The 24,114-nt window shown below is 41.7% G+C and overlaps 1 protein-coding gene across 2 annotated transcripts in view; it reads left to right on the top strand.

Annotated features, from left to right (window-relative positions):
- The first annotated feature begins 655 nt into the window (after positions 1 to 655).
- Positions 656 to 24,114, top strand: part of COL24A1 (collagen, type XXIV, alpha 1) — a 149,104-nt gene continuing 125,645 nt past the window's right edge. For both annotated transcript variants that reach the window (XM_014939499.1, XM_014939500.1), the window contains exons 1-3: positions 656 to 796; positions 8,031 to 8,092; positions 14,626 to 15,905. In XM_014939499.1, coding sequence (XP_014794985.1) covers positions 741 to 796; positions 8,031 to 8,092; positions 14,626 to 15,905 — 1,398 coding nt within the window. In that variant the 5' untranslated portion in view covers positions 656 to 740. The remainder of the gene's footprint in view (positions 797 to 8,030; positions 8,093 to 14,625; positions 15,906 to 24,114) is intronic.

Below are 24,114 nucleotides of genomic sequence, written 5' to 3'. Positions count from 1 at the left end.
TAGGCTGTTCTTCTGGGACAAGGTAAGAAAACTGAAAATGAAGGCTTTGTCTCTTTAGGAAGAAGACAGTGAAGGGTGTCGTATTTCTTTTGGCACTGCAATGCTACCAAATCACATCTGCTCTTCAAACATTTTCCAGAGGGAGGATTGCTGGACCCCACTCCAATTATACTCGAGATGCAAAACCTCCAGCACACTCAGCTTTTTCTCTTTATACCATTTCATCATCTCCCTTCTCCCCCCTCCTCCCGTTCCCCCCACTTTAATTTAACTTGCAGCTTCCTGCCAAGCCTTCCCAGCGGGAACCGAAGGCGCTCCTCGCCCTTGGGATGCCCTGAGCGGCATCACCTGTCTATCTCCCTCCTCCCCAGCCCACCGCTGCCCTCCCGCCGGGGCGGCCGGCGCTCCGCTCCATCCCGGATCCGCGCCCGAGGGCTGGGGCGCTGGGGGGTGGGGGACGGACACGGGACGGGACTTGCGCGGGGCAGCGCGCACCATGCGCGGCCGGGGTCCGTCCCGCCCCGGGGGCCGTGTTTGCTGATGTAATCGCCAGGCAGCCGGGGCTGAAACCCAACACCGCGGCAGGCGGGGAGTTCCGCCGGTGCCGGGGCAGGCGGCTGCAGCCTCGGGCTTGCGCGCAGCTCGGCGGAGAACCTGGGTTTCATGGAGAGGAGCTGACCCTGCGGCGCTGGGCTCCGGCTATTCCCTGGGATCTCCGCTGCCCGGGCAAATGCATACAAATGCATTTGGGAGCCGAGAGGACAAGGCGAGGACGCATCTCTCCCGCGGCGCGAACGTAAGCGGGAGCCGGGGAGGCGTGACGGGGCGCACCGCACCGCCGCGGGGCAGGGGGCTCGGCCGAGGGGGCGGGCAGGGGATGGGGACAGAGGACGGCGACCCGGGCGGGCTGTCCCCCGCTCCCCCCAGCACCAGCCGTAACCCCGCGAGGTCCCGGGTGCCCCAGGGGGACCGGCGGGGGCTGCGGGGGGCCGGCTCCCCGGACTGGGGCTGGCGGTGCCGGTGGCTGTGCGCCTCTCGCCTCCGCACGCCCCAGGCCCTTCCGGGCGCTCTCCCTTCTCTCCCCTCTCCTTCTTGCTTTCCTCGATGTGCCTGGTCCCGTCCGGCACACTCGTGTCATCCTGCCCCTGTCCGAGCCCGCAGCCCGGCCCGGGGAGGGTTATGGGGATGTGTGGCCCTCTCTGGGGAGGGGGGACAGCCTGACCCGAGAGCCCTCCGCGCCCTGAGGGTGTGATGGGGATCCTGGAGGAGAGCGCACCTTTGGACCCACCGGTAACCTGGCTGCTCGACCTCCCTCTTGGTACTTGGCTATTAGAACAAAGCAAACTAATAAAAGCTGTGGAATTTACATTTAAGAGCTGAAGCTGCTCTCTTAATAACAGAGATGGCCAGATGAGGTGCCCCATATTCACGTGCTTCTGCAATAGGCTTAGGTATTTCTAAGGCACGGTCATCTATGATGCAAAGGCAGAAAGCTCTGCTCTCTTCTATAGTTTGCCTAAAAAGCAGCCTAGGCAAGATGATTGTGGACTTTTGGTAGTTGTAATGATACTGTAGAGATGACCAGGATGCGTCTCTTTTTGTAAAGTGCTTTATTCTGGCTATGGCTTAAATGAAGTTTACTGGGAGCTTTGAGCAGGACAGAGAAGGATTTGTTTTTTGTTGCAGTGAGGATTATGCTGCTCAAGTGTGCCTGGTGTATAATCTGGGTGCGCTTGAATGCTTATGGGTTGCTAGGTGGCTGCCTGAAGGTGGCCTTCCTGGGACATCTGTGTGTTTAATGGCTGTGTCTGTGGGACTGCAGGAATCGTCTGAGTGCAATTTATTTGATATTCATTAAAGAGATATTGCTGATAGAGAAACATAAATTGGATTACAGTAAAGTAGCACAGTAGCACAGATGCATTTTACTCAAATTCAAAATCTGAGATAACTTCAGCATATATATCTATATGTCTCTTTATGGACAGAATTAATCTTTTTTACCTAATTTACTTGATTAGGGAGAAAGCAACCTGGTTGCTTGCCTGTGTTAAGAAATCAGAAGTCTTCACAAAAGGATCAGATTCCCTTAGCATATATGAAACTGGTCAATCCTTTGCAACCTAGACCACCTTTTTTTGTGGGAATGCTGTTAGGTTAGACCTACTACCTGCATAAGGGTGTCTCTGCAGGCTAAATAAATAACCCTACAGCTCTGGACTCCTAAATATTGCACCAAATTTGTTGACTGAGTATTTAATTATAAAATGTGAATAGCCTACTGTTTTGCTTGTCTCTTGTGAGTGCTGAGTTTTAGAACGTTTGAAGAGTGATCTAAAAGATGCACGAAGACAAACCTTGAAAGAAGAGAGTATTTCACAGGAGTGGGATTTCAGCTGAGTACTTGTGCCTTAGTACAGAGAGAAACACTTGGTGTACTCTGGCCAGACAAAAGAGGTAGTGTGAAAATCAGGGACATGCTCATAAAATGATTCTAAAATCAAACCTTTTAAATTATTTTTTTCTCCTTTTAGAAATACTAAACAGTTGACTGTTCTGAACGTGGTAGTTCCTCATCTTAAGCCAGATGCTGTCCAGAGAGTGGCTGGGTCACCAGGCAGGGAGGTTCCTTTCTCTGAAGCACAGCACTATTTTAGGACTCCTCTTAGGCCACTGCTTCTCAGGAAGAAAGAGCATGTTGCTTTTGATTCTCTTTTGATCCTCTGCCTCTCACATTGTGTCTCTCCCTTTTCCCCTTCTTTCAAATTGTGAACCTGCAGCAAAGGATTCAGGAGTTTCCCCATCTCTGGTTAGGTGCACAGTGGCATCCATGCCCAAGGGGCATGCAGCTGTGGAGATTGTTGTGTCCCTTCAAACCATGTTGATTATAAGTCTCTTAAAACTTGGAAGCAGCACTGGCCCTGCTGGCTAATCTCATCATAGCAGCAAAGGAGGATATCTTTCTTTCCAGGTCTTAAAAAGTAAGGTTTTTAAACACATGTGGTCTTTGAGAAGCCCAGGGGACCTCTGTCCACAAGGTGCAATCACCTTTTCCAAAGCCATCCTTAGGCCTGATGAACACAAGCTGGGTCATTCTCCTCAGAGGAGATCTAATGAAGTAATGGATGTGGGGCAGGTGCTGGTATTTAAACTGTCATCACTGATGAGGGGAGGGTTGAATGCAGCCCTCGAGCCCAGTGTATTCTGCACCTGTGCTAGTTACATTGGGAGCAGGTTTCCTGCCCTCTCTAGGAGCCAGCCAGTGGTATTTTTTCCTTCAAAATTGAGGTTTAGGCAATTAGCCTGGAATGAACAGGGCACTGTTACCCTGCACCACTGTGCACTGACCACCACGGAGCATTGAGCTCCGAACACTGCTGAGTAGTCTTCAGAGGATGGAACTTTGCATCACTGCTTGTCACAACTTGCTTTGAAGCTTCTCAGTTTCCTCATCCATCTGTCATCCTTAATGGAAAAAAGTAAACACGGATAGTTACTGTCCACTCATAGGAAGAGGCAAACAGCCACAAGATGTCAAAGATTATCAGAAAGATAAGCTCCATTGTAAGTGGTAGAATAGCTCAACCATGTTTGATGGTGCCTTTCTCCAAACAATTAGATGGTTGCTCTCAGCTTGTGCTTGCATGTAAAACGAGAGAGGATGAAAAGGTAGGAGGAGGGGAGGAAGCTCAAGAGATAGATACCTAGACTTTAGGGCAGGACATAGCCAAGGGGAATTGGATCAGCTTCGTGTGTGACATTAAAGGAAGAAAAATAGCCAGCATTTGAATCAACTGGAGTCTCCTGGCCATATGCTTTTGCGTTTTTCCATTGTCATGTCCCAACAGGGCAAGTCTCCTTAAGAGCTAGGGGCTCAGCTAAGGCAGGCGGTCCAGGGTTTCCACATTTTGCTTGCTTTGTTCCTTGCTGCTGTGGGAGAGGATGGATGAAGCCATACGCGTTGCACAGCAGGGAGCCTGGTGCCTTAGTGGCAGTGCTTGTGTGAGAATGGAGGCTAAGAACTGGCTGCTCTGCAGCTTTTAATGCAAAGAGTAGTCATCTTGACCAAGAGGGGAAGGTTTGCATGAGCAGATTCTCTCAGAAGGACAGAATTTCATTTTTTCATCTTCAGCCATGGAGGGCTCCCTTGTACAACTTCGCTTTAGGTTGCACAAGGTTTCATTTACAAAAAGTTTTACTTCTGAAAAAAGCTTGAAGGAAGACTAACTTTTTCCCACGCATTAGGGAACCTCCAGCCCTATGGTTGTCTCTGGTCCCTGTTTTTCCTCTTAGCTGATCACTCATCTGTTCTTGACATTAGCTGGAGAGTACTGAGTAAGCCAGACATTTGTCTTTACCTTGCACTAAATGTTTCTGTATATCCAGTTACATCTGTGTAATTTACAGCCCTGGGAGCATTTTGGAATTTCTTGCCTCCCTACAACATTTGGTGGGAGGTGGTGGAGGCAGATACCTGACACATGGCTTGTCCCTGGCTGACACTGTGGAAGAGGCTGTTGTAATGTTAAGAGGAGTCATCTTTGCACTTTGGGCTCTGGCGTTGTTTGAGCATCCTGACTTTGGAGCTAACTAAAATGCCTAATATTGTTTTAATTGTGAATCCATTTTGTGCCCTTGAAAGTCAAATAAATAACTAAACAGAAGCCCCGAGTTTTAGCTGATACATTATAATGCATGGACTTGCTCCCTAACACAGCTAATACTCTGTCGCTGAGCTTCTCATTAGATCAAAAGGTGATGCACTGTGTGACACAGAAACTATTTACTTGTGAAATAACACCAGAACTTGAATTCTTGGTCTTCAGACCTGAAAAAAAAGAAGTGAGTGTCTCATAGCTGATCTGCTGTTTGGACAACAGTCAATATTAGGTCTCTTGCAGGAGTGGCAGAACTGCTTCCATAGATGTTTCATGGTTGTAGCAGGAGTAAGCCTGAAGAGAGGAATAGGTGGGGACAGCAGTGGTTTATTGTCTGGCGTTGTTTGAGCATCCTGACTTTGGAGCTAACTAAAATGCCTAATATTGTTTTAATTGTGAATCCATTTTGTGCCCTTGAAAGTCAAATAAATAACTAAACAGAAGCCCCGAGTTTTAGCTGATACATTATAATGCATGGACTTGCTCCCTAACACAGCTAATACTCTGTCGCTGAGCTTCTCATTAGATCAAAAGGTGATGCACTGTGTGACACAGAAACTATTTACTTGTGAAATAACACCAGAACTTGAATTCTTGGTCTTCAGACCTGAAAAAAAAGAAGTGAGTGTCTCATAGCTGATCTGCTGTTTGGACAACAGTCAATATTAGGTCTCTTGCAGGAGTGGCAGAACTGCTTCCATAGATGTTTCATGGTTGTAGCAGGAGTAAGCCTGAAGAGAGGAATAGGTGGGGACAGCAGTGGTTTATTGTAAAACGTGCCCTTACAAGCATATCAGGATTTATAAGATGTAGTTTCCACCCCATGGTTGTAGCAGGAGTAAGCCTGAAGAGAGGGATAGGTGGGGACAGCAGTGGTTTATTGTAAAACGTGCCCTTACAAGCATATCAGGACTCTCCTTCTGTGATCAGAACTGGAGCAGCAATGCATACTTTTGAATATCCTGTACATTCTGTGCATTTTCTTCTAAGAAACATGATGTATCTACAGCTTTACAGTGGCAATACCAATGACAAAATATTGCTGTTATCATGCTTTACTGTTCCTTAAATTATTCATTTGCTCTGATTGCCAAACGTTAAGCTCTCACAATATGCAAATCCACATGTAGGTGCATAACCAATGGATCTAAATTTGTCCAAGATCCAGCCCACTCATTTGCTTTAAAAACTTTGAGCAGATGTTTTGAAGAATGCTGTAGGAGATCCTTTAAGATATATCATAGCGGAAACAATATGTTTAGTCTAATTTTATAAAGCTTCTCTTCCCTACCCCCATGATTTGAAATCCTGTTTAAATAAATGATTTGCCTGAAAATCAGTGTGGTGATTTGTGAATTCAGGCCAGGTCAGAGATCAGCTGGAAGAGGAAAGAACAGCAGAGAGTCGGGGGTGGTGGATCATATACTTTTTAAAATTATGGTTTGAACCAACACATCTGTAAGCAGTGGGAGTTGTTTGGGTCTAAAGTGCTTCCTTTCTTCTCCCAGCATTTGAGGTGTTTTTCCTCATAATAGGAATTGGGGGAAGGCTCAGCCAGTGGGTTTTGGTTGGCAAGTGTCTATCAAGGGCTGGGCTTGGGGAGGGGGCAGTTGAGAACTACCTTGGGTTGGACAGGACTGGTGCGGGGGCCCAGAAGAAGCAGTGACACCAGCTGTGAGCACCTCCTTCTCCTAAGGGGTGCTTGGTCCGAATACTGGGGTGAAACCCTGCAGTAAAATTCCCTAGGTAGAAGGAAGGTAAGTAATCAAACTCATCTTCTGCTAGATCAATGAATTTTGACTCTTTCACTGAGCAAATTCAGTGATAAACCCGGGTTTTTTCCTTTGTGATTTTCATAGACTTGGATGTTTCTGGAATGATTGAATTGATTTTTTACTGATAGTCTTCTCTCTATATGTGTATGCATATATATATATAAATATTTAAATCAGAGCATGATTTCTCATCACTGTAGCGTTACTAATACTTGGTTTATATGTTCCTTATCCTCTGAGCTGAGAGTAGCCTGACAGCAAACAGGCAGTTCCTACTTGTCTGTCATTGCTGTCTGAACCATGTGTTCCTGTATAAACTGGTGGGGGTTTTCTTCCTGAATTTTTTATGCTGTGCAAACCTGACTAATTAGCTGACAAAGCTACATCATGTGAAGTTACAGGTGTTTATTTCAGATCCTTAAGTGCTCTCTGGCAAGTTCCAGCAAATGCTATTAGTGAGTCTAATGTTTAATATTATGAAAAGTCAATGAGGTTACATACGTTAATGAGCAAGAGGGCCAGGCTGAGGCTTGAGCATGACTTGGGTAGTCAGTATCAGAACTATGTTTGATACTTTAGGAATACTTCTTATCACTAAATAGCTATAAGTTACTATTATTGTTGCATACGTCTGTTTCTGTGCCTGGATATCCAACATTAAGAGAATATATATTTCTCATTTATTAGAATATTTAGTCACTGATAAGAGTGTGGTTAGATGCTAATATGATAATTGAGTAAAAAGTAGCAGACAGTCTCTTTTTTAACTGTGGTAAAAACATTTATTTTGTCCAACAATTTGCCAATGGTGTCTTCCTTTAAAGCAAATTTTAAGCACGTAATCTATATCAACTGTTTTGTTTGTTTGTTGTGCGGGTGTCTATTTTTGTCAAAGTTAGGTTGACGGTTGGACAAGATGATCTTTAAGGTCCCTTCCAACCTAGAAGATTCTGTGATTCTGTGAACTTTATACATTTGTTGCAATCAGTGAGCCTGTCATACCTATCAGTATTGCACTCTTCTGTCTGAACATGAAGTTTTAATTCAAAAATGAGGTTTCTTTATTTTTTGTGAAGACTATGTCCTGTTTGTAACATGACAAAATCTTATCGTACAGGAACAAAAGTGTGACACAACATTTTAATTTATGGTAAAATGATGTGATACAGTGACAAGACTGATAGCAGGTACACTGGGACAAAAGTATCTAGTGATCTCTATAGGCATTAACTTGTCATTTGTTTTATGGTTTCTTTACAGTAACTTTTTTTCTTTTCTTTCCAGGAAGATGTTTACTATATAGCAGCATTTATATTTGAAGGCTGCTGTAAGAAAATATAAACCAGATGCAGTTACTCTATTAATAAAAACCAGTGTAAAATATATATACGAGGGCATACATAATCCTTGATCTTTGTGTAAAATGTCTTTTCAGTATTGGTGGGAAGTTGTACAGTGTGATGGCTTTTATCCAGGACTTCCTGAAGTCAATGGTGTCCTGCCATTGACTTTGGACACTGAATCAAGCTTCTGATTCCTGGGAGTTCTGAAACTTTAGATGTTTTCTCACAAGTTCTTTTCTTTCTTTCCCTTTCAGGAAAACTCTCCTTTTAATTGCAATATGTATAGCTGTGGGTGTTGCACAAGTACCCAAACAAGGTGAGAACACTTCTTTTTTTAATAACAGGGTATTTGTATAATGTGTTACTAGATTAAAAGAGTAAATGGGCTGTTGCCACTAGTGACCTTAGGTTCAGTTCCTTAATGGTGAATTTAAGAAAATACCAGCTACAGCATAATGAGAGCAAAAGTTTAAAGCAACCAGTTTGGAAAAGATGACCTTTTGAAAATTACTCAGACTTTCTCTCTATGAAATTACTTACATATTTAAGCAAGCTCTTCATAAGAGAAGCCTTGTACAGTGAAAAGGCTTTGATTGTGTCTTCATTGCAAGTGGGTGTCCTTGGGGGTGGTGAGCTATGACTTGAGTTACCTTTGCACTTAGGGCTGTGCAAGCAAGCCACTGCAGATCATAAAGGCTTAGTCTAGGCTGGCATCATTAAAGCAAGAAGTGAAATTGTGTATTCATTTGGTTTTGCATTCAGATGCAGATGTTAGTGAGGAAATAGGGTTGTCTTGTTTTTAGTTTCTTTTTTGATCTGCCAGCTGTTATAACTGTACCAGATGTGCAGCTTGCACTAGAGACCCCTGTAGGATCACTACCGTCCCAAAGTGGTGGAGGCTGACATGCCATTTAGTCGGTTCTTTTCTGCCATGAGAGTGGCAGTATTAGTTCTCTGCCATGTTCCTTCATTGTACAGGTAAGGCAAGAAATAGGCCATCCTGGGCTGGTAAGTATGCTGACGGCAAATACTCAGCCATTCAGTCTTCACAAACAGCTGGGCTGCACGTTTAAGGCAAGACTCATTCCTGATAATGTTTTGCTGGAGCCCTGTGGGATATCTCAGCAGCCTCCCACCATTATTCCCACCAATGCCTTTTTCCTTCTCATCCTTCCCTGCAACTGGCAAACCTTGATTTTTATTTTTTTTATTATTGTTTATTGTTTGTTTCCTGTTCTGTTTATAGTTTTGCCTTCTGTTAGTTGTTTGCCTGGTTGTTGATTTTTCACATTCAGCTCAGTGCGGGACATATGCTTTTGTGATGATGGGATTTTCCCGGATTTTTCTGATAGCTGAGCCAAGCTCTTGTCAGAGGAGGGGCAGCACCCATAGATGTGTGTGGCCTGGCCTGCCCTGCCCCAGGCCTGCAGGGATGGAAAGGGAGAGGCTGGTGTAGGGAGGCAGTTTGCGCTCTCCCGGTGTAGCGAGAGCAGGTGAGGGATGCCAGAGACAGGTGAGCAGAGATGGTTTGTCTTCATCCCTCCAGCCCACCCTCCTCCTCTGCAAAGAAATGAATAATTTCTCTCACTTCTCATGTGCCTCAGCATGAGAATTGCTTTTCTAATGAAAGTTTGGGTGAGAACTGTGAAGGCTGCAGGTCTGGGAACGGCAGTGGCACGGGGCAGTGGCTGCTCTCTGAGGCTTGTGTGCCTCTGGGCTGCGAGCACTTTATGCACAGAACTTTGCAGAAAAAGCCTCCAGTCTTGACATGCTTATATCTGCTTTTTTTTTAATTTTTATTTTGTCACCAGCAGATGGAAGAGCTTTCCTACTGTTCTTTTTTTTTTTTTTTAATTATTATTTTTATTTCTCAACAGCATTTCTAGCTAGCCATAAGAGAAGCCTTACCACATGGAGACTCCCCTCCATCCTCCATATACAGATCCCACACACAACTTCATTTTCTTTAAGTGCTTGCTTGGGATCAAAACGATGCATTGAACCTTGACGCAACTTTTTTCCCTTAAGTGAATTTGGTCCCTCATGCAATTTATTTGCACAGTGTGTAAACAAGGTTGCAGAAAGCAGTTCAGTGAACAGCAGCCCAAGGAAACCTCCTCAAAAACAGAGCAGCTCAAGTGTGTTCTTCAATCTCGGTATATAACCCGCAGAGCTAGCGCTATTCCTTTGCAGTGCTTAGAGTTTGTCCAGAAACGGAATTGTCTGCCCATTAGGAATATGTTAACAGTTACATTGTTATTAAAACTTTCTTGGCAGTTGTATTTTGAGAAAAAAAGAGTATTCTGCCAAATATGAAGGTGCTAGCTAGAGTAATGAACATTCCTTCTCTCCTGAGCTGATGGGACAGCCTGTGCATGCTTTGCCTGAGAAGCTATACCTTGTTCATTTTGGTAGGTTGCTATAAATTGTGTTCAGTGAAATGTATGTAAAGATACAGCCTCAGCCTTTAGGAATAATATTTTGAGTGTGGCTCAAAGAATATACAATTTGTATAGAATCACTGTGTCTGGTTGGCTTTCCTGTACCATTCACTTGGCCTGATGTCTGCGAGAGATTGCTTGCAGCCAGGTATCTTAATTTACCCAACTGCAGATGCAGCATCACCTAGGAAATGGCCAACCTGATGAGTAACTACTTTCAGTTCTGGTGGAGCTGACTGATGAATTACCCTTGTTTTCCCCTTGCCTGTACTGGTAAAGGGAAAGTGAGTGATGTGTATACTGGGATTGCTGAAATGGAGAGAGCACCCCAAATACCCTGCCTTCAGAGTAGTCATGAGTATGGAGGATTGTGGAAAATCAACAAGAGAGACTGAACAGAACAGGGGTGTGGAATGATGAAATAGCCAAGTTCCATCATTCCTCCCCAGGTCCTTTTTGGGATTTTTTTGTGCCATGAGAGGGTCAGAAGATTTTTCGCCAACCCCCATGCTTGGTTTTCCCTCTCCTCACGATGCAGTAATGTGAATTTTTCCAGTCCTAGAAGGTAGAAGGAAAGCATTTGACACCAAAAATTCAAAAAACTTTTCCTCCAAGAAGATGAGCCGTTACAATTTGGGGGACTAATGGGTTGAGTGAACAGTAAGTGAAGACAGATGTTTTGCAGACATGGGTAAACAAAGAAAACTGACTACTGATAGGTAAAGAAAATAGTGGTTGTCATGCTGGGACGAAGAGTTGAGAGGGTTGCTCGCTCCCAAAACCCTTTGTACTGCCAAGAGCTTCTGAAAACCTTAAAATAAAATAAAAATACATGTTGGACCAGAAATGAAGCGACTGGCCAAAAAAGTTTGGAACAGTCATTTGGCTTGATGGTGGGTTAACAGGCAGCAAGTCAGCAAGGAATAATTAGTTGATACTTAATCTTTTGCTGTAATTTTTCACACAGCATTTCTTCATGTTTAGCTTTCTCAAGACCTGTCATGGTTTGCAGAAATCTATTTGCAGGACGTGGAGAATGTGTCTTATTTGTCATCATGCTCTCAGATGTTTTTCCTTTTTTTTTTTTTTAAATAACTTTTAAACAACGTGCTGTTTTCAAATCAGAACTGCCAAAATTTTGGCAATTTTGCTTGCAGTTTGAGATTTAGTAGCAATACTCTTGAGTGTCAATTTCAAATTAACTGTTTTAAGCCAGTTTAATCTTTTTGGTTTATACTTCAATTTATAATACTTTGGACAGATCATGTACATTGATATTTTAAAATACAAATACATAATTAAAAATATTTAAAAATACAATTACTTGCCAAATATTTCAGGTTAGGATGTGATATTTAGACACAGTCTTAGGTTAGATTATTAGCTATTTTCTTCTCTGCAGTCAGCTGGCCTCTACGTTGCCAGAGCTCAGGACCAGGGTTTCTTCTTAGCTATCACAAGTACGGCTTTCTCCTCTGTAACTACATGCAGACCACGCAGGACCCGGGTCCTGGGAAAGTGTGGTGGTTCATTAGCAGATGCATTGTGCTTCGAAGCTCTTCTATAACCTGACCCCTGTTATCAGTCTGACAGATAAAAATACAGCCATAGCAAATTAATTGCTCTGAGGCAAAACATCTTGAGAAATTGGCGTACACATGGCTGTCAGCAAAGTTATGCTTTCCCCGTACCTCTGTCTGTGCTGGCCACCCGCCAGGGCAATCTTGGCGCGTCCATGAATCTCAAACATGACTCGAAACGCTACAAGGTGTGTAATTAATTTTCAAGATGTACAGTGCATTCAGGTTGATGCTTTTGGTTCCAATTTATAAACCACTCTGAAGGAAATCTCAGGCTTTTTTTATAACTTACTACTGAAACTAAGCCAACATCTGTCTATTCTTAAAGTTTGCTATGAATACATTCAGTAAACAGAGAGACTGGGAAAGGAGACGTTTTTTCCACTAAAAGAGTGAACATCCATTTGTTTCACTTGCTCTTTTAATATACTAGAGAATCCTTAACTTTTCTTGGTTATTCCAAATTTGTATTATGCTGTTTAATAGCTTTGTTACTTAATATAAGCACAATAGGCGTAGTAAAAGTACCCTCAGCTAAATGCTATGGGAAGTGCTAGTCTCTTCCCAGTCAGAGTTATTGGATCACTTCAACTGTTAGATACTACTAGTCATTTTTAATGTAGGGAGTTTGCTGAAGCTCAGGTCCAGCCACTTGTTCCAGTTAAGGGGAAAAAAGTTGGTATCATATGCTTCTGTGCAATGCTGTTTGAAAACGACAATGTTCAGTTTCCCCTTGTGCAGAAAACTGGAAGATTTAGGTTAGAGGGACCTTGAACTCATCGGGTTCTACCTCCTGCTGAGATCAGGGTCAATGTTGAAGTTAGTTCAGGTTGTTGGGTCCTGTCCAGTTGGGTTTTGAAAATCTTCAAGAGTGGAGATTCCTTAATGTCTCTGGCCTCTGATCTAGCATTTAACCACTTTTGAGGTGAGAATGCTTTTTCTTTGTATGGAGCTGGAATTTCTTGTTGTTGCAGCTTGTGCCTGTTACTCCTTGGCTTTTTTCTGCTTTCCCTATAAACTCGATTCAGATAAGGGATAATTGTAAATAGATTCCCCCAACTTTCCTGTCTCCAGGCCAAGCAAATGTGGTTTCTTTAGCCTTTTCTCATGTCATGTGTTTTAGCCTCCACCCTTCTTGTCTTATTTCCATGATTGCATTTTGTCTCAGTCTCTGCAGTATTTCTGGGGCACCTTATGCAAACACCCAGACAAGTTGTTTTACCAATCGATGCTACAGGTGCTGTCTTATTTTGCGACCCTACAGGAAGATCGCTGGCAATGTGTGGTTTCAGTTCTGTTCAAGCCTTTGTAGTGTTTCTGTTTCAGCTGCATCATAAGGGATCAAATGTTGTCTTTACATCCATCCTGAAGGACAAAGGTGTTTATGCTCACCGACTCCAAAATGCCTAAATCTGATTCGGGCAATACCAAATGAATTCGGTCATCTTTGACCATTGTTTTAGTGTTTAGGAGGAAAGTGGCTTTGGTTTCTTATCCCAGGGCAGATATAATGTCAGTTTATCAGGAAGCTAGACAATTGCATTTCTAACCGTTAGGTGAAGATGTTTATCTGGGTAAAAGATGGAGATACTGTAAGGTCTAGACTAAGGAAAAGGCTAAAGTGCAAAGCTCACATTATGTAAGACACTAGAGGAATCCAGCAGTGAAAACACCACTGCGTGGTCCACCCTGTGGAAGATCTGCTATCCAGACTGCTATATGCCAAAGCCAAATCTATAGGACATAAATCAGTAGGATAGCTGGTTTCTCTGTCTCCTTAATGTTCACTGCTGTCTCCTGATGTGGCATGCACTCAATTCAATATCTTGTCTGGGCATCTATGGCCTTGCATTTGCTGGGAGGATGGACAAGTGCTGCCCTTTGGATTCTGACATTTCTCCTCTTTCCTTGCTCCTCACCACTTCTGCTTCTGCAGAGTTCACCTCATCTGTGGTCCGAACAAGTAAATTGTGTGGAAGGAAAGGAGGCAGCGGTGGTGCACTCTGTTGCATCTCCCTTTGGAGAGATCTTTGTACATATCTGTGCCAAAAGTTAGCCTGAAAGAAAACAATCAAAGGTGATCCCACTGGGAAAAAAATTCCCTTTGAAGCCAGCTCTGTAATGGCACAGGACCTTGCTTGGTGGGAGGAGAGCTCCCTGGTGGAAGCACAGCGGTTCTTCCCAGGTACCAGCTGAATTACCTCTGCAGCACATAGTAGCTCCTCAGCAAGGCTTACCTTTGTATTTCACTTTGAGCTAGTGACTGTCTTTTGGTGCTCTACCGAGGCATTACTATGTTATAAATAACTTGTCCCGTCTTAAAAACAAAGCAACCCTTCTCTCAAATGCTTCTATTTAAACTTTTCAGGTAAAGGTGAAAAGCGTGGTATTATTGCAGAAGACTTTTGCAAAACAAGAAGTTGAAGTGAAAAAAATCCACAATTATCTGTTCAAAGAGCAGGCAGGATTAGCCAAATAAATAAGGAACTAACAAAGCACGTTTATTGCCTATTGTGAAAAGGTTGAAGACAGCAAATGGGTATTTTTCAGTGTCATAAATGAATTAACCTACAATAGGCATTATGTAGGCCCTTCTGTGTGGTTTTGTTTGTTGTTTTTAATCTGGAAGTCTTGTTCTGGCTTTAATTATTTGTTTGATTTATATGAAAGATACCTTACACTAGGGATTCGGGGGCCTTACTGTATGTAGTAGATATGCTATGGGAAGTACAGATTTGTTAAGATGTTGTGTGTACGTTTGTTTATATGGATCTGAATTTATGAGCTTGTAAAGAAAACCAACAGTATGCCTTTATTTCTTTTTACAGCAATAGATGTTCTTCATCAACTAGGACTTGTGAAAGATGTTCAACAGCCCTCAGAGACGACGGTGCCCTCAACATCATCTCTGTTACCTCAGGGTGTTCGCCTAACTGTATCAGGAGTTGTACTAACTAGTGATGCCCATATTGAGTCCCCCATCGTTCAAGTCATACCATCAAATCTAGGGCATCAGTTCACCATATTGGTTGGGTTATACTCTTACAGAGTAAATAATGCTTTCCTTTTCAGTATTAGGAACAAAAGTAGACTGCAGTTTGGTGTCCAACTGCTACCGAGAAAGGTAGTGGTGTACACTGGAGGGAAGCAGTCTGTGTACTTTGATTATAGTGTTCATAATGAACAATGGCATTCATTTGCCATTGATATTAGAGACAAGACTGTCTCAATATTTGCTGAGTGCGGAAAGAAGTACTATAGCAGGGAAGCACTTTCTGAAGTGGAGACATTTGATTTGGATGGTTTATTTACCCTGGGAAGGATGAACTCTCACTCTGTCAGCTTTGAAGGAGTTATATGTCAGCTAGATATTATTCCCTCTGCGGAAGCCTCTGCAAATTATTGCAAATATGTGAAACAGCAATGTCGTCAGGCTGAAACATATCGATCTGTGCTAGGAGCTCCACGTGTCGCAGATGGGCTGGATGAGAAAAACCAGTCAGAAGGTATATCAGTTTATAGACGGAAGGAAGCATCAAAAACTCCTGTTACCGATGTTGCTCAGATTCACTTTCTACCAGAGTACTTGGAGTCAAGAAATGTCTCTGCATCGGAATTTGCAGAGGCCAAACCTGTGTTGCTGGAAGCTTGGCCTGAAACAGAACTCCAGGAGAATGTCAATCTGCCCCTTCATCAGCAGGAGACGAGCAAAAAAAGAAACATCACTAAAACTCCTCCAGGATCATATCCAAATGCTTTAAATAATACCACAGAAGATGTAGGCAGAAAAAATGAGCCTTCTCTGATCTCCCCTGTAAAACAGAGTAAAACTAAAAGCAAGGGAACGGACAAAGAAAACCAGCATTTAGATGAACTAAACAAAAAGCAGCAAATCTTCAACACAACGCTGTACAGTTTGCCTACTGACCTCTCTCTTGATAGTCAACTCAGTCCAGGGCAGGAAGGGACGTTCGATGCCGATGAGACTTATCACATAGAAAATAGTTATGAAATTGGTATTGATAATTATGCTTATGACTATGAAGATCTTGACAAAATGTTTGAAATGGGAAGTGTCAGAGGTCCAAAGGGGGAAGCTGGACCTCCTGTAAGTTATCTTTACTACTCTTTTTACTGTAATGCAGCAACATACATTTAACAGAGGCTTCAAAAGAAACCTCGCAAAGCATGCCAAAGCTGTGACTGCAGCTTCTCCCGGCTCGACCGTACAAATGTTTGTCTGCCTTAAGTATGTCTCTTTCCCGCATGTGATTTTGGTGTAAATGTTGTGTATTTTTATTTATTGGCAGAATACAAAGATATTAAAGACATTCACATTCTGGTGAAGTGGTAGGCAACCCAGACTTCTTTAAAATTTGAAATGCAGCCAGATGCTTGTAACTCCTAATTAAGGAGACTGCTCACTTAATAAAATTACAGGATAAATTCGTACAGTACACAAATGTAGACACTGATCCATGAAAAGAATAACCAGGCCGTTTGGAAAACTGACAGAGTTTTCTCCCTTGAGCAATGCTATCAAAATTCATAATTGTAGGAGACGAGTTGCAGAATCTAGATTGGTAAAACCATTCATAACCCAAGGTTATGGGGTCATGCAAACCTGCATGTAAAATGATTTTTAGAACAGTCTTACAAGATTTTGTGGCATTTTTTTAGTTCCACAGGGTCAGTGAGCCATGAAACAGTTGCAAATGCACAGTAGTGCTTTTAATAGAAAACCATTTGTCCTTTCTTATTGTGTGCACAAGGCAGGCTTATAAACTTTTAAATGTATAAACACAGAAGCAATATATGTGAAGATAGAGACAAGAAAGAACAGCAACTCCTGCTTAGCCTTGGAAATATGATAGTGCTTGTTTGAGTTTTTACTTAAAATTTTTAAACCATAGCATACAATAGATAATTCCACTGCACAAGGCAGGCTTATAAACTTTTAAATGTATAAACACAGAAGCAATATATGTGAAGATAGAGACAAGAAAGAACAGCAGCTCCTGCTTAGCCTTGGAAATATGATAGTGCTTGTTTGAGTTTTTACTTAAAATTTTTAAACCATAGCATACAATAGATAATTCCACTTATCTTTCTTTTTCTTTTTTTTTTTTTTTTTTTTTTTTTTTTGGAGGGTGTGGTGTGCATTTGTGTGGTTATTACTGGAAAGCAATTTGATATGTGTTAAGTAGCTCCTAATATATATCTGAATGTGCCCATAGTTTTATTGTGTGCATTCTTTCAGCACTGAAATATTTTTTTCTTAAGGTAGTTAGCAACTGAAAACCTATCTAAAAGTTCAATTTTTACCCTAAAGAGCATTCAGATGCAAAAGGATGGTTACACAATTGAAAAATGTGTTATCAAGTAATTCACGTTAGTGCAGGGGTGCTTTTGCTTAATCTTTTTTGAATGTGAAGTCAGTCTTTTTTTCACTTTTTGTCCCTTACGATAGTATTTATGGGAACATATCACTGAGTATGTAGCTGTCATCAACATGAGGTTAATGCCCATTTTTGGAGCTTGGGATGTTTAATAGAAGCTTTTAATTTTAGCACGTATCTTGTACACTCTGATTTCACTCCGTTACAGTCAAGAAAGTTAAATCCATTCTTTTTTACATGGCACAGAAATGGCTGCTGGTAATGCTGTTGCTTGTCTGCATTGCTAAGAAACTCCACGCAAATGCTCTGTTGTGTTTTTTTCCTAGACAGACACTATACATACAGCATCAAAGATGACAGTTGACTTGGAGATTTCAAAGATGTCTATAGTATCGTTTTCGATGCCCCTCTTAGAGACTGGGGACACAAAAGATTGTCTTATCTAGGAAGGCTCTGACAGAGCAGACCTTGCATTTGGTGTAGTCTGTGGCAACGAATATGGTGCATTTGTGCTGCAGTGTTTTGCTGGGTCAGGATTTAAATAATGTGCCCAAGGTCTTAGAGATCTGTGGCCGAGCTGGGACATTAACCTAGACCTTTGTGGGGACTAGTTTGGCTGAAGGGGCCAGCCAGCACCCGCTGGAACAGAGGCAAAGCTAAAGCATCGTGCTGCCAGAGAGGTGGATGCCAAAGGGAGAAGAGGCCTCTGCATGGCCTTGTCCACACAAGCTTTTGTAAGTAATTGTGCTCCATGGAGGTTGCGTGGCCCAGTACCTGCCGCTGTTGCTGGCCGCAGGCTTGAAGAGGTGATCTTTGTTTTTTCAGTCTAGCACACCCATGTAGAGAAGGCCAGAGATAATCCAGCGTTTATATGTGTGACTAACACTTTAATACATACCATACCAGTACCCACAGAGTCTTATCAATGGGGAGCCTAAAAAAGCAACACTGAGGAACTTACAAACTTGCCTTGCAGCAAAAAAATCCTGATGAGGCATGAACTCCACCCCCCCCCCCACCTACGACACCCATGTAGAGAAGGCCAGAGATAATCCAGCGTTTATATGTGTGACTAACACTTTAATACATACCATACCAGTACCCACAGAGTCTTATCAATGGGGAGCCTAAAAAAGCAACACTGAGGAACTTACAAACTTGCCTTGCAGCAAAAAAATCCTGATGAGGCATGAACTCCCCCCCCCCCCCCCTTTTTTTTTCCTAGTTCTTTCATTATATTGTGGTTGGTTTGAATCTTCTTTCAAGATTTCAACACAGAAATAATGTTTGTTGTATTGGAGTTGACAGGCAAGAGCTAGCTTTTGTGGTTCTTACACTACTCAGCTTCGTTTCAGCTTTTAATCATCAACCAGAACTGATTCTTGCTTTTTATAATTAGGCCCCTTGTATTCCATGATCCCACAGCTGTGGAATTCACCCACTGCTGCAAAGCAGAGCTTCAGGATTCAGGCTTTTATTTATGGATAGCATATGAAAAAGAGCACCTATTTCTTCAAAACTAGTAAGGCCCCTGATCAAAATTCTAGTACTTGCAATGACCAGACTCCCCTACAAAAATATGAAGTGCATTTAAAGTGGAACAGTGTGGTCTCCTGAACCACTAATTTAGAGGGAAAGCTGCCCCATTCAGCTGACAAGCCACTCCTTTTTGTGTTGCAGAGGGTGTTGGCACTGTGTAAATGTCAAAAAAAATAAAAAATCAGTGAATCCGGTGTGTATTTTTAACTGCTTAACTTTCAAACTGATAGTATCATCACACAGTCTAAAGCAGTTCACAGTAACCTTAGCATAGTCCCATACCAGTAGAAGATGGGGCTAAAGTGAGCTGAAAAGGTGATTTAGGTTACGTGCAGGTAGATGATTGCATCTGCAGGCCTATCTGCACAAGATTTGGCTTTCCATGAGAAATGAGCTAGGAATTAGTTTTCTCTATTGGAAAAGCTTTCTGGATTATGAAGACAGTCAGCCAGAAAGAGAAATAAAAGAAGACCAGAAGGTGGTGTGCCTTAGTTGGTGAGGAGAAGCAAGCTGGAGAGATTGGCAGGAGGAAGTGGAAATGCAAGCCCTGCATTAGGCTGAATCGAGTCCTAGATGAGATGCTCTTCATCCAACCCAGAGATGTGACAGTAAGAACCCTGAGAGAGGGCACTTCAGAGATCCTAGATGTGGTGCTAAGTAAACAGCACTAATCTTAGCTTATTTTACTCTTACTTACCCTTTCACACTTTAGCTTATTTCACTCCTAGCTTATTTCTCAGGCGAACAGAATTGCTGGCAGAGGCTCTCCCTGGCCCCAGGGGATATACGGGGCAGTTAGCGACTTTCATGCATTTTACCTCTGCAGGTAACACTCACCTTTCCCTGCCCAGGCTGAGAAATCTCTCTCGGTATCTGCTGATTCAGATATAAACTTAAGATTCTAGCTGTTTTATTTTTAGTAGCAAAAAGATAACGCTAGTCTTAAATACGTAAACATTTCATTTAATTCTCCTGAAACTGATGCAGTTTCCCTATGTTCTGCACAACAGTATTGGAAGGCTTTCATCCATAACCCAAAGCCATATATATATTCCTCTGATGTTGATGACACTGCTTTGGCTGTTGTAGGAATTCTTGACAGAGAAAGGGAAAGACTTCCACAGCTGTAAAGAAAGGAGGTTAATCATACACAAGTGACTACCTGCTCTAGGGCATTTGGAAAAAGAAGTGTGCATTTTCTTTTTATCATTTCCAGTGAAATGCAAATAAGCAAGAAGAAAAACTAGGTGGGTATTCATGTTTGGTAGGATCTTTGTTGGTCAATAATTAATTTCTGTATGAAGTAATATGCTTTTAAAAGGTAGACGGAGCGTGCTGGGAGTAGGTAGAAGAATTCTGAGTGACAGAATCAGAATTTCAGATGGTCTAAAACCGATGGGATGAAACTTAGTGCAGTAGAACAGAAATTAAAAGTACAAATAGAGGGTGGGCGAGTGATTGTTTAGGCAGTCAGATGAGGGTGACACCGTAATGTTATTACAGTCCAGTAGGGGATAAATGCATCTTACCACTGTGATGCTTGATACCTTACCAGGAGTGGTGAGTATCAGAGACAGGCTATTTTTCTCCTGGTTTGGGTATGCTGAGGCTGCAGTTGGGAGGTGTCCTCAGTTGAGGATGATGAGCTTTAAAATGGATGTAGACAGACTGGAAGGATTGCAGAAGGTTGCACCAACAGTGGTGCAGTTATAGAAAATATGATTCTGTGCAAAGCTTTAGTAATGAAAGGGAAAAATGTTATAGTTCTGCAAAGGGTGAGTTCATAAATATACTTTTTTACCTGTTTACAGGAAGTATGGCAAGACAGAGCAGGAAATTTTAGCTGGGACTTAAGGAAAACATAGCTAATCAAAGTGATACCTGCAGAATAGAACAAGTGATATTAGCAATGTTAAAAGTGGAATTTCCTTTCGTGGAGAGTGTTTTAGAAGAGGTTTGGAGCCTGATGTTTCTGTTTACTTCCCTGCTGTGTTTCAGGTGTTTTGGTGATGATGTGCAGAAATACTCATGGGGTTTTTGTTTTGCTGAAGGATTACCTGCCTTAGGTATTTGGTGGATCAAGCATTAAACTCATATGTTTCTTTAATTTAGTCTTTTTAAAAAGTGCTTGAGGTGAGCTGAAGTTGAGTGGTTGGGATGTAGTCGAATGGCTTGTAAAGAGAGACTTCAATGAATATAATTTAGGTATTGAACGGCAACAGGATCAGCATACGCCTGTGCAGAAGTTTTAACTACTTAATGCAGAATTTACCACTATGCATCTGAAATCTCAGGGGCTTCTTGGGTGTAAATGAAATGCTTCTGGTGTAGGGCAAGTTTAAAACACGTGCATCCACAGAAGAGCTTCAGTACCCTAGAAAATGTTTGTGAAAGTTCACCGTTACATTCATCCCAGTGACCATTTGAAAGGTGAAAAATTGTGGAAGAGTAGCATCTGCTTGGGCTATTTCAGGATTAAGCCATGAGTATTTGGAACTCGAGCTTCTGCCTTCAATGGCTAAATGAAATTTTTATGATTCCTCAGGACAGTAAGTTGTAGTACCTTTCAGTATTTTCTTTGGTAGTGGTTAAAATGTTAAATGCAAAAAAACCACATTAGCACATTTAATTGCTTCAGGTTTGTTGAATTGCTGTTTCCAGCAGTTGGAGGAAAAACTATTCAAACAAATGACTAATTCTTTGGTTTAAGGGAGATTGGCTCGCTCTCAGATGTTGACTTCTGTGGTTTACATGGATGCCTAAGAGGCATAAGGAGCTTCCTAGCCAGTATAAAAACAGTCATGCTGATTTGAAGTTGTATTGCCTTCACAGATTGAAGGAGTACATAGGGTGGAATAACCTCTTGCAACTAGTCGGAAAAGTGTTTCCAGGAAGACTTACATGTGCTCTACCAAGTGTTGTCAGCAGAGATGTTGCTTGAGTTGCAGGGAGGAGTCTGAACTGGAGTTTAAGGAGTAATGTACTCTGGTTAAGCAGAGTCCTTGTTAAAACTTTAATCAAACACCTGGATTTCTGGTGCTAATTGCTTATTATTGTTGACCAGAAACTTAATCTACAATTGTTGACTTTGTTTTAGAAAGACTTGAGAAAACACTATTCATCTGTGACTGCATAGTTCAAAATATATTTACTGCTTCTTTTAGGGGTTGCTGAGGGCTTCGTTGTGATTAGATGTCTTTCTTTCTGTGGTTTTTTTTTTTTTTTTGGATGAAGAGAGATAATTACTTATGAATTAGTGTAATCAAAGTTAAGGTGAGTGTGGGGGTTGGGTTTGTTTGTTTTCCGAAGGAAGCAGGTACTGTTAAAAAGAAAACAAAACATCAGAGGAAAAAGTATAGGCATATAAGTTAAACGGAAAGCAGCCAGTGAAACTGGGGCCTCTATTAATGATGAAACATCTTCAGAAATTGCTGAACATCTTTGTGTGAAAATTGGACCCCTTTGAAATGTGGGTTTTCTTTTTTTTGTTTTTTTTTTTTTTTTTTTGGATGAAGAGAGATAATTACTTATGAATTAGTGTAATCAAAGTTAAGGTGAGTGTGGGGGTTGGGTTTGTTTGTTTTCCGAAGGAAGCAGGTACTGTTAAAAAGAAAACAAAACATCAGAGGAAAAAATGTTCTCACTGCCCTCATTCAGTAAATCATCAGCAAAGATCAGGGATCTTAAGAACACTCATTAAGATTTCTATTAGGAAAATGATGAGGGTTGGCTATTAATGTACTTCCAAGGAAATGCAGAAAGTGGCTGAAACAGGGATATAGAAGAACTTTGTACCACAAATCACAAAAGAATGCACACTAGTTGCAAATATTTTACTTTAAAAATATTATATGTTTACCTTTGTAGACTTAGGAAATTTTTCTAAGAAAAGTGCATCTCTTAACTTACCATTTGAAAGGAGATAATAGAAAGCATCTTACTTCAGCAGTGGCAGGGAGCTCTCTGTGCCATTTTGGATACATTTTTGGGCCTGGACAAGACCTTTCCATATATCTGCTACACTTCTGTTTTGTTATTAAACACAGGGTCTTTCTACTTTAGAAAAATATGAGGATACTAGTGAGCATTTATGCAATCAGGGTGAATAGTGAACCTCATATACTAAAAGTATGACGTGTTATGGTTTGACTTAAAGACCAGGACTGTTGCACAGCTTTGTGTTTTCTGAAATACACAGAGAGGGAAGAGCAGAGTGTAGGTTTCAGTATAACTTAATGCAGTATGCATAGGCATACAGATATTCCCAACTATAAACAGGCAGTTGGACTGCAATTAGACTCCTAAGATTATTATGATTAATTGGAGAGGAAAATCTTTTTTTTTTTTTCCTTAGAATAACAGTGTTTTTCCCAGATTTGTCCAAAACGGTCTGTATTTAGGCCAAATGAATGTTAATTGGTTTGACAATGCCTTAAGTCCATAATCAGCAGTATCTTCTCTGCCAGCGACAACATCTTTCCAATGAAAAAGACATACCACTTCCACAGAACTTTAGGTGTTTAAAAATGCAACTTTTGTTTTAATAAAATTATTAGTTTGTTGCTAATAAAACCCTAAAGGGTGTTTGTGGTGTTTTCCCTTCTCTCTTCCACAGAACTTTAGGTGTTTAAAAATGCAACTTTTGTTTTAATAAAATTATTAGTTTGTTGCTAATAAAACCCTAAAGGGTGTTTGTGGGGTTTTCCCTTCTTTTTTTTTTTTTTTTTTTTTGCAAAGCCTGTAAGTTCACTGTTTCAGCCACTGTAGTAGCCCTGTAGCCCTTCTGATTTTCCTGGTGTCCCTTCTAGCTTTCAGCAGTGTTGTCTGGTGATGGGCAGTGTGATACTCAATGTTTTGCCTAAGTGCCTCAGCTGAGAGGCTGCAGTATACACAGAACACAGGAGGGTGAGAAAGCCTGGGTGAAAGAGCAAGTTGAGTCCCTTCCTGCTATCATCAACTCACCTTCATGAGGTCTGACTTCCTTGATGCCCTTCTTCTCTTACGGCAGGAGGACTTTGTTGCTGTTAAAGCTGAGACTTGCCTTGCTGGCATCTGGATGGGAGCTGAATTCATTCTTAAGAATAGCCCATGCCTCCTTAGGACTCAAGTGTGATAGATGAAATATAATATAAATTAGTGCAAATTTTAATCTAGAGCTCTCATTCGTGTTTGAGTACAATGAGGTAGATCCTGAGGGTTTGAATGTGAACAGCAATCACATACAGAAAAAGAAAGGTTTCTATGATCAAAACAACTAGATATACAAAGGGTGGTATACTGTCTAATATTCTTATAGTGATTAATAATCTTTTTTGTTTCGCAACAGATACACCTGGTTATATACTAGCATTTTTTAAAAATCAGCATTTTCTTTAGAGA

Source organism: Calidris pugnax, unplaced genomic scaffold, assembly GCF_001431845.1.
Source record: "Calidris pugnax isolate Ruff unplaced genomic scaffold, ASM143184v1 scaffold18, whole genome shotgun sequence".
Classification (NCBI taxonomy): Eukaryota; Metazoa; Chordata; class Aves; order Charadriiformes; family Scolopacidae; genus Calidris; species Calidris pugnax.
This window is presented reverse-complemented; position numbering and strand designations above follow the sequence as displayed.